The following is a 10,720-nucleotide window of genomic DNA, read 5'->3' on the forward strand; positions in this document are numbered from 1 at the left end:
GATGATTAATTAGAATCAGGTGTGTTAAAGCAGGGAAACATCTAAAACATGCAGGACACCGGCCCTCGAGGACCGGAATTGCCTACCCCTGACTTATAACCAGTGTTATGTGTGGCCAGGTATGGGTTGCTCCACACCTGCAGCTGTAGGTGTGTGTGTTAATGCTGCTGTCTTCTCCCCCTCTCCTTCCTCTTGGTTCCCTTCTCCACAGGCTGGCAGTCAGTTAGCAATCAGGAGGTTGGGGATAAAGAGGAGGAGGAAGCAGCAGTAGCAGGGGAAGGTTTTCTTATTTAAGTTTGTTATTTTAGTTTGAGTTGGAGATTGCCGGTAGTCCTGTTTTGTCGGTTTGTTTTAGGTTATAGGTTTACCTGGTTTTTCTTATTTAGTGGGCAAAGTGCATGGTTCGATGGCCCATCGCGTGGCTGGCCCCGTGCTCAACCCCTCTTTTGTTCTTTTTGGCCGGGATTTCCATCTCCTTTCGGTTCATTACTTTTGGGTTAACCTTTTCCTTGTTTATTTTCTCCCCAGCAGTTAAAAAAAAAAAAAAAAAATCAATGAAATTTATTTTCAACCCTTGAAATGTTTGTGTGGCGTCCTTAATATGTTGTGGTCACATTGAGCCTAATCTTTTTCACTTTTATGAGGCCGTAACTGTTATGGATCGTTTTCTCTGAACCCAATCGCACAACACCAAACAGGGTTAAACTTAGCCAAAACCAGGCGTAGTTTAATGAAAACAATTCAAAATTCTCAGGAAACACAAAAGTCAAACATAAACATTAACTCTCCTCACAGGAACAGGGGGACAGGTGGAGGTGGACGTGGACAGGTGGAGGTGGACGGAGGGGGACAGGCGGAGGTGATTTTATTCCTGTAAGAACAGAATAAAACTCTGGATCAATACTTTTCACAATAATCAATGAAAAAACAAACGAATCAGCAGAACCGGAGTTCCCGGTCAACGTGGTTCCCAGGTTCAGTACCTGCTCAGGTCCCTGCCGGTCCGCTAGCTCCAACCTGGACATGGCCTCTGTTACCTGGATCCTCTCCGTCAGTCTAAACACATTCAGCCACAAGACAAACTTCTGTCATCTGCTGAGCAAAGAACTCAGAGTTCCTGCTTTCTAGAGTCATGTGATGTGTAATAGTTCCTGCTTATTCTCTTTATTTATTTATTTAGTCTAAACCTCTGACCTCCGTCGATCCTCAGACTGGATCCAGGTCTGGATGTCCTCCGACAGCCTAGCTTGCACCGCTTGTCCTCTTGGGCTGGAAAAGATGCTGGACTTCTTGGTGCGAGGGAACAGGCTCATCAGATATGCAGGGACCTGCGGAGCAGAACCAGAGACCCGGAACCCCTCAGAGACAGCCTCAGTGTTTCAGGAGGCCCTAGTGGTCAGATGTGGACCTGCAGATCTGGATCTGAACCCTGGGGGTCTGTAGAGGACCTGCAGGTCTGGATCTGGACCCTGGGGGTCTGTAGAGGACCTGCAGGTCTGGATCTGGACCCTGGGGGTCTATAGAGGACCTGCAGGTCTGGATCTGGACCCTGGGGGTCTGTAGAGGACCTGCAGGTCTGGATCTGGACCCTGGGGGTCTATAGAGGACCTGCAGGTCTGGATCTGGACCCTGGGGGTCTGTAGAGGACCTGCAGGTCTGGATCTGGACCCTAGTGGTCTGTAGAGGACCTGCAGGTCTTGAACATGTAGTTGTTGATGAACTAACTAACTTCTTGAATCCTTTGGTTTCATTAAGGAAATACGTATGGGTACTCAGGGATATTTGGGGGTACTTGGGGACATCTAGGGGTACTATAGGGTATCTAGGGGTACTAGGGGGTACTTGCAGGCTGTGTAACATCAGGCTCAACAGGACGGACGTCCACTCTGACCTCGTCCCCGCTGGGGTCCAGGACCAGCAAGCAGATCAGGTCCTCCCTGGCCCCGTTCACGTCCTGGATCTTGCGACGGGCCTTCAGCCGGTTCTCATAGTAGCGGCTAGCGCTGGGGTTGTAGCGTAGCGCCTGTGAGAACATGTCCACCGCCTCCTGGAAGCATCTGCACACAGGGACACGGGGGTCAAACCCTCGGGGGTCAAACCCTCGGTCAGCGGGTTTGGTTCTGCGTCTGGGCCGGTCCGGTTCTGACCTGTCCTCGAAGGAGAAGGTTCCCAGCATGTTGTGGATGACGGCCAGGCGGTTCCGGACCGCAGGATCCCCAGAACCCACGATCTCCTCGGCCTGCTGGTAGTCGGCCAGAGCGAAGCACCAGTCCCCCAGTCTGAAGAAACAATCTGACACAAGCACGGGAACCATCAGAGTCCAGAACCAGGACCAGGTCCTGGTCCAGGCCCTGGTCCAGACCCACCTCCCCGGTGCAGGTACACGCTGGGCTGGTTCCTGTCCTGGTCCAGGGCCCGGTTCAGCAGCTGCATGGCCTCAGTGTAACGCTCCTCGGTGAAGCTCAGGACTGCCATGTCGTTGTAGGTCAGCGCTGTCTGCTGGTGGAGCTCCTCCAGGTCCGATCCGGCCCCAGCCGGACCCGGGTCCTGGTTGAGGAGCTGGGCGGCCCGGTCCAGGTCCTCCAGGGCGGCGGGGAAGTCCCTCAGGCGCCGGAGCAGGGTCCCCCTGGAGGACAGGAACATCAGGCTGGAGGTAAAGATCGTGAATTGAAGATTTATTTTGTACGAGTATAAGGGCCAAACTAAGACAAAAAAAAATTGGAAATTATGAGAATAAAGTTGTAAAATTATGAGAATAAAGTCGTAATATTATGGGAATAAAGTCATAATGTTGCAAGAATAAAGTTGTAATATTATGAGAATAAAGTCGTAACATATATATATATATGTATATATATATATATATATATATATATATATATATATATATATATATATATATACATATATATATACTCACTCATCACTCATCTTCTCCCGCTTTATCCGTTACCGGGTCGCGGGGGCAGCAGCCTCAGCAGGGATGCCCAGACTTCCTTCACCCCAGACACCTCCTCCAGCTCTTCCGGGGGGAGTCCGAGGCGTTCCCAGGCCAGCCGAGATTGTCTCTCCAGCGTGTCCTGGGTCTTCCCCGGGGTCTCCTCCCGGTGGGACATGCCTGGAACACCTCCCTAGGGAGGCGTCCAGGAGGCATCCGGTACAGATGCCCAAGCCACCTCAGCTGACTCCTCTCAATGTGGAGGAGCAGCGACTCGACTCCGAGCTCCTCCCGGGTGACCGAACTCCTCACCCTATCTCTAAGGGAGCGTCCAGCCACCCTGCGGAGGAAACTCATCTCGGCCGCTTGTATCCGCGATCTTGTCCTTTCGGTCACTACCCAAAGTTCATGACCATAGGTGAGGGTAGGGGCGTAGATTGACCGGTAAATCGAGAGCTTCGCCTTTCGACTCAGCTCCCTCTTCACCACGACGGTCCAGTACATCGACCGCATTACTGCGGACGCTGCACCGATCCGCCTGTCAATCTCACGCTCCATTGTTCCCTCACTCGTGAACAAGATCCCGAGATACTTGAACTCCTCCACCTGAGGCAGGACTTCTCCACCCACCCGGAGAAGGCATGCCACCCTTTTCCGGTCGAGAACCATGGCCTCGGTCTTGGAGGTGCTGATTCTCATCCCTGCCGCGTCGCACTCGGCCGCAAACCGCCCCAGCACATGCTGGAGGTCCCGGTCTGATGAAGCCAACAGGACAACATCATCTGCAAAAAGCAGAGATGAAATCCTGAGGTTCCCAAACCGGATCCCCTCCGGCCCCTGGCTGCGCCTAGAAATCCTGTCCATAAAAATTATGAACAGGACCGGTGACAAAGGGCAGCCCTGCCGGAGTCCAACATGCACCGGGAACAAGTCTGACTTACTGCCGGCAATGTGAACCAGACTCCTGCTTCGATCATACAGAGACCGGACAGCCCTTAGTAGAGGGCCCCGGACTCCATACTCACTCAGCACCCCCCACAGAATGGCACGAGGGACACGGTCAAATGCCTTCTCCAGATCCACAAAACACATGTAGACTGGTTGGGCAAATTCCCATGAACCCTCGAGCACCCTGCGGAGGGTATAGAGCTGGTCCAGTGTTCCACGACCGGGACGAAAACCGCATTGTTCCTCCTGAATCCGAGGTTCGACTATCGGCCGTAATCTCCTCTCCAGTACCCTGGCGTAGACTTTCCCCGGGAGGCTGAGAAGTGTGATCCCCCTGTAGTTGGAACACACTCTCCGGTCCCCCTTTTTAAACAGAGGGACCACCACCCCGGTTTGCCACCCCAGCGGTACTGTCCCCTTCCTCCATGCAATGTCGCAGAGGCGTGTCAGCCAAGACAGCCCTACGACATCCAGAGACTTGAGGTACTCAGGGCGAATCTCATCCACCCCCGGTGCCCGGCCACCGAGGAGCTTACGAACCACCTCGGTGACCTCGGCTTGGGTGATGGATGAGCACGTCCCCGAGTCCACACTCTCTGCTTCCTCAGTGGAAGGCATGTCAGTCGGGTTAAGGAGATCCTCAAAGTATTCCTTCCACCGTCCGACAATGTCCCCAGTCGAGGTCAACAGCTCCCCACCAGCACCATAAATGGTGCCGGCAGAGTACTGCTTCCCCCTTCTGAGGCGCCGAACGGTCCTCCAGAATTTCCTCGAGGCCGACCGAAAGTCCTCCTCCATGGCCTCCCCGAACTCCTCCCAGACCCGAGTTTTTGCCTCCAAGACTGCCCGAGCCGCGGCCCGCTTGGCCTGCCGGTACCTATCTACTGCGTCAGGAGTCCCACCGGCCAACATAGCCCGGTAGGACTCCTTCTTCAGTCTGACGGCATCCTGTACTTCCGGTGTCCACCACCGGGTTCTAGGATTGCCGCCACGACAGGCACATATATATATATATATATATATATATATATATATATATATATATATATATATATATATATATATATATATATATATATATATATATATATATATACATGTATGTATATGTTTGTAGACAGAAGGCAAGACAGCACTTGGGCAGACCTCACGGATCCACCAACATGTTCCAACGGAGTAGGGTTGAAGTAAACACTTATCCAGTCCTACCCCTGAATCTTACATACATTCTTACATATAATAAGACGAGTTTCAATAAGCTTACTTATAAAACACCCATACCTACTTTAATAACTGTTCAATACAGTGATATAATACTCAATTATATGTATATATAAATATAGTCAAAAACAAAACAAACCAAACAAAAAGAAAACCAAACAAACGCCCAGCATTTAGTTGTGATACTTTGTATGTATGTAATAATGGAAGTAATTATAATGTATAGTATTACATTATCATTATTTTACGATAATACTACTATACCATATACTACTACTATACTATACACTATAATAATATATATATGTATGTAATAATGGAAGTAATTATAATGTATAGTATTACATTATCATTACTTTACAATAATACTACTATACCATATACTACTACTATACTATACACTATAATAATATATATAGGTTGCAAACTTCGCATCGCCTATACTCAGTACTGGAGTTGAGGGGGATGAGGGGGGATGAGGGAGGATGGCATCCCCCCTGAAATAAAATCGGTCAAAATCATCCCCCCTGTAAAACTGCCGTCCTGCCTTTCCATCCCTTATGTCATTTCATCAATGAATGTGGTTTTACTGCTATTTCAACATTTAGAGTCATCACCAGAAAAATAACACCAGAAAAATAACTTATTTGACAATTTTCACCTGTTTCAAGTAAATTTTCACTTGAAATAAGTAGGAAAATCTGCCAGTGGGACAAGATTTATCTTCTCATTACAAGCAAAAAAAATCTTGTTCCACTGGCAGATTTTTCTATTTTCTTCTATTTTAAGTGAAAATCTACTTGAAACAGGTGAAAATGTTTTTTTCCAGTGATGAGTCTTGTTTTAAGTGTAATGAGATTTTTTTACTAAAATGAGACATTTTAACTAGAAATAAGACAAATATTCTTTTTAAGATTTTGAGTTTTTGCAGTGATCCATTTTACTTATCCTGTGAAGGACAGAGTCATATTGATAAGTTCAGAAAACTGTTTTTTATTTTTGTGTTTTGATGTATTTGATGTAAGCCCAGTGGATATTTAAAGCTTACAGAAGGCTGCATTTAACTGCTGCTATGTCATTCCTGCAGTATTTCTGTAGGTGTTTTGGTCAGTGCCATTATTTGTGATATATTATATTATTTGTAATCAGCACAAATTATCTGTCCCCATATGATAAAATCCACCATCCCCCCTGATTTTTTTTTTACAACTCGAGTACTGCGTATAATACAACTCAATATATCCATATACATACCTAGATATAACATATCTATATCCATAATATACATCTATATATCTATATATATTATTAAATGTACATATGTACATGTTTATTCGCATCTGTATTTTGAATAAAAGGTTTCCTTGTATCTTTCTTTTGAGTTTGTTTTAAATCCACCTGGATCCACCTGCACCCACCTGGATCCACCTGGATCCACCTGGACCCACCTGGACCAACCTGGATCCACCTGGACCCACCTGAACAGGTACAGCCGCCCGTCCTGCGGGTCCCAGTCCACCGCCACGTTCAGCGCGGTGACGGCCAGCCGCAGCTCCCCGCGCAGCGCCGCCTCCACCGCCATCCCCCGCTTGTCCTGGGCGTCCACCCGCAGCTGCCGCAGCAGCGCCGCCGCCTCCGGGTGGGCGGGTTCCAGGGCCCGGGCCGAGTCCAGGTCCTGGTGACACAGAACCGGCTGGACACGAGAAAACACCGTCAGGGTCTGCGGGTGCGCCAGGTCCAGAAAAACCACCTACTCGAGGTTCCTGACCTGATTCATCAGGTGGTGGAGTCGAGCTCTGGCGAGGTAAAGGTCGGCGGTCGGACTCTCCGCTATCAGGTCGTCCAGCGTCTCCAGACTGTCGTCGTAGCGACCGGCGGACAACAGACAGTTCAGGCTGGAAGGAAGGAACATACGTCAGTAAATCCTTTAAATGATATTTTCTTTTCTTTCTTTTATTCTTTATTTCATTAATTAAAAGAAAAACAAAATATAATAACAACAAGTATCCGGAGACACTGAATATTCACAATATATACAGAATATCGAGTTTCCAACATAAACCAGTGACATCTGCATATAAACAGATTTTTTTTTTCTTTTTTCTTTATTTCATTCATTAAAAGAAAAACAAAACAGTTCAATATAATTACAACAAATCTCTTTCCTTGAATGAAAGGGAACAGAAAGAAGACATACGCTTATTTTATCTGTCCCTTTTTCCTAAGAAATCAGATTTCAATTAATGTAATAATTAAAAAAAAGCAAAAACAACTTACAATTTACACAATTAAAAAAAACACTTTCCAATAAACGTAATTTAATAAAAAACAAACAAACAAAACTACAACAAAGTTATAAAATAACACAAAATAGGTGTCGTCAAACACAGATAGTTTATTTTTTTTTGATTCAGAGAAAAAAAATATGACAATGTTGCTAAAAAGAGAGAGAGAAAAAAGAAAACCCACCTAACAATTATCATGATATTTCTTTGTCAAACTGACTTTTATTATTCTTTAAATGTAATGTATATTGTATATTGTATATTTGGTGTTTGAGCCGTTGGTTTTGTCTTTTCCACGCGAGATGAGGGACTAAAACTACTCCTGTAATCACAAACAGGTCATTGGTGATGGTGACTCGGTCCAACAGCACAATCCGTGAGACGAGCAAAGATGGACAGAACGTGTCCACTTCGTTTACTAATGTGTTTAATGTTTAAAACACTGACTACGTTTCCATGCAGTCAATAACCCTTTTCTAACCGGAATATTAGCAATAACCCGGTTGCGCACGGCCATGTAAACACCAATAACCCCTTTGAATAACCAGAATATGCTCATATTCCGGTTTTTAAAAACCCAAAAATGAACCATGGGTTACTCCTTTTCTAACCCGAATATTTGGTCATGTATAGTCTAACAGGATATTACGGAAGAGTATTAGCGCCAGGCAGGAGAAAAATAAAAATAATATTTTAGAGGAGGAAAAAAAATTTTTCATTATGCATTTCGAGAAAAAAGTTGAAATGTTGAGACGAAAAGTCGAAATGTCGAGAAAAAAAAGTTGAAATATCGAGAAAAAAGTTGAAATGTTGAGAAAAAGGCAAAATTTCGACTTTTTTCTTGAAATTGTACATCAAGATTGATCTCAACATTTCGACTTTTTTCCGTCTCACCCAGAAATAAAGAACAACAGCAAAATAATGTGTTGGAGAGGGAACAGGAGGAAGCAGAAGGCTGATTTAGTCCTGTCCCTTCCTCACAATATCATGTCATATGCCATAGAAGATATAAAAATTAAAAATTAAAATAAAATGAAAAAAGAAAAGAAAGAGAAAACTAAATAATAATAAAAAATAAATAAATATGTGGATCTAGACAGGGTTTTGGTTCCCACCTCTGGGCCTTAAAGGCCGTGTTCCCTGGTCTCAGCGCCGCGGCCCGTTTGAAGACCTCCAGGGCCTCCAGGAACTGTCCTCCATCAAACAAGCACTCGCCCTGAGGACGGGGGGTCAGGGGGGACAGGGGGGTCAGGGGGGATAGGGGGGTCAGGGGGGACAGGGGGGACAGGACCTGCTGGGTTCTGGTTCTACCCACAGGTGTGTGGAGCTCCTGCAGCCACCAGGGGGCGCCAGAGAGACCTGTTCCCTCTCCAGAGAGAGCCCCTCTCATCCCCCTCTCTGTTTTCATCCCTCTCTCCCTCTCTTCCTCTCTCTCTGTTTTCATCTCTCTCTCTCTTACTGTCTCTCTCTCTCTCGCTTTCTCTGTTTCCATCTCTCTCTCTTTCTCTGTTTTCCCTCTCTCTCTCTGTTTCCATCCCTCTCTCTCTATCTCTCTCTCTCTCTCTCTCTGTTTCCATCTCTCTCTCTTTCTCTGTTTTCCCTCTCTCTCTCTGTTTCCATCCCTCTCTCTCTATCTCTCTCTCTCTCTCTCTCTGTTTTTATCTCTCTCTCTCTCTCTCTCTCTCTCTCTCTCTCTCTCTCTCTCTCTCTGTTTCCATCCCTCTCTCTCTCTCTCTATCTCTCTCTCTGTTTCCATCCCTCTCTCTCTCTCTGTTTTCATCCCTCTCTCTCCGTTTCCATCTCTCTCTCTCTGTTTTCATCCCTCTCTCTCTGTTTTCATCCCTCTCTCTCTGTTTTCATCTCTCTCTCTCTCTGTTTTCATCTCTCTCTCTCTCTCTCTCTCTCTCTCTCTCTCTCTGTTTTCATCCCTCTCTCTCTGGGGGAGGGGCCTACCTACCTGCTTGTAGTAGACGAAGGCCAGGCGGTCCTGACAGGTTCCCGGTTCCAGGAACTCAGCCCTCTCGTAGGAGTCGGCGGCCAAGCTGAAGTCGCAGAGGTGCAGATACGCCTCGCCCCGATGGGCCAGCAGCCGGGCCCGGGACACCGTAGACTCATCACCGGGGGAACCACCGGTAGCCCCCGGCCCGGCCCGGGAACCGGTAGCCGACCCGACCAGGCCCGGCCCGGATAACTGCAGCGGCAGCAGGTACAGGGCTTTGGAGAAGCTTCTGACGGCCGTCTCAAACTGCTGCGTCTCCATGGCAACCCATCCTCTCTCCAGGCTGGAACACAAACACGGCAGCATCATTAAGATCCCGGGACCACCGGGTTCTGGACCAGGAACAGAACCTCAGAGGACCAATAACACTACCAGAATCATTGAGAGGGAAAGTGTTGGTGAATCATAAACATGGATCCCAGTCTCCATACAAGGAACCATCTACTGAGGGTTCCTGCTTATTATTACTATTATTATTGTAAGAGCCATAATGTGAGAATATAATTTTATTTTTTATGTAAAATTCATAGTTCATAATTTATAGTAATGTATAAGATGTACAAAGCAAATGATTGTATATTGAATGTTGCTTACATAACCTCCCTTTAATTTAGCGAGCAATGATGTCACTTGTTCTAGAGTTGAGCAGAGAACTGCATTATGGGAGCATATAGTTTTTCTACCGTGTGACAGTGGAATGCAAACCTTTTTGGTTCAGTAAAGGTTTCTAAACTGGATTCCATCTCCTGTCATTCGCCTTCATCAGACTGAAATTACTAGGCCTACAGCTCGTTTTTTGTGGCTATTTTTGACGTCCAGACGATGCCATTACAATTATTATTATTATTATTATTAATAGTAGTAGTAGTAGTAGTATAATTATTATTCATATTAGTAGTATCGTTATTATCATATTATTATGGTTATTATTAACAGTATCATTATTGTATTATTTCAGATAGATTATCATTATTATTAATATTATAAATTATTATCGTTATTATATCATCATTATATCATCATTATTATTAACAGTATATGTTATTATATTATTAGCATTATTGATGTTATTTGTTCTGGCTTCATCTTTGTTGGATAAATATCGACATGGTGAAAAACAGAACCATGTTATTCCTCCGAGGCTCCATTTGTCTGAGAGGAACATTATTATTATTATTATTATTATTATTATTATTATTATTATTATTATTATTATTATTGTTATTATTATTATTATTATTAGTGTTATATTTATTATTATTATTATAATTACTAGTAGTAGTAGTAGTAGTAGTATAATTATTATTCATATTAGTATTATTATTTTTA

At 45.2% G+C, this 10,720-nt stretch overlaps 1 protein-coding gene across 1 annotated transcript; it reads right to left on the reverse strand.

Moving 5' to 3' along the window:
- Positions 1 to 789: 789 nt before the first annotated feature.
- On the reverse strand, positions 790 to 9,507 carry LOC133451244 (tetratricopeptide repeat protein 16-like). Its single transcript, XM_061730214.1, has 11 exons — positions 9,497 to 9,507; positions 9,350 to 9,434; positions 8,508 to 8,608; positions 6,876 to 7,002; positions 6,586 to 6,800; positions 2,367 to 2,626; positions 2,148 to 2,292; positions 1,892 to 2,057; positions 1,195 to 1,328; positions 934 to 1,056; positions 790 to 871 (listed from the first exon to the last, which is right to left on the reverse strand). Exons 1-11 carry the CDS (start codon positions 9,505 to 9,507, stop codon positions 790 to 792), a joined length of 1,449 nt encoding a protein of 482 aa, XP_061586198.1.
- Between the last annotated feature and the right edge of the window lie 1,213 nt (positions 9,508 to 10,720).

Source organism: Cololabis saira, chromosome 9 (genome assembly GCF_033807715.1).
Source record: "Cololabis saira isolate AMF1-May2022 chromosome 9, fColSai1.1, whole genome shotgun sequence".
NCBI classification, from domain to species: domain Eukaryota; kingdom Metazoa; phylum Chordata; class Actinopteri; order Beloniformes; family Belonidae; genus Cololabis; species Cololabis saira.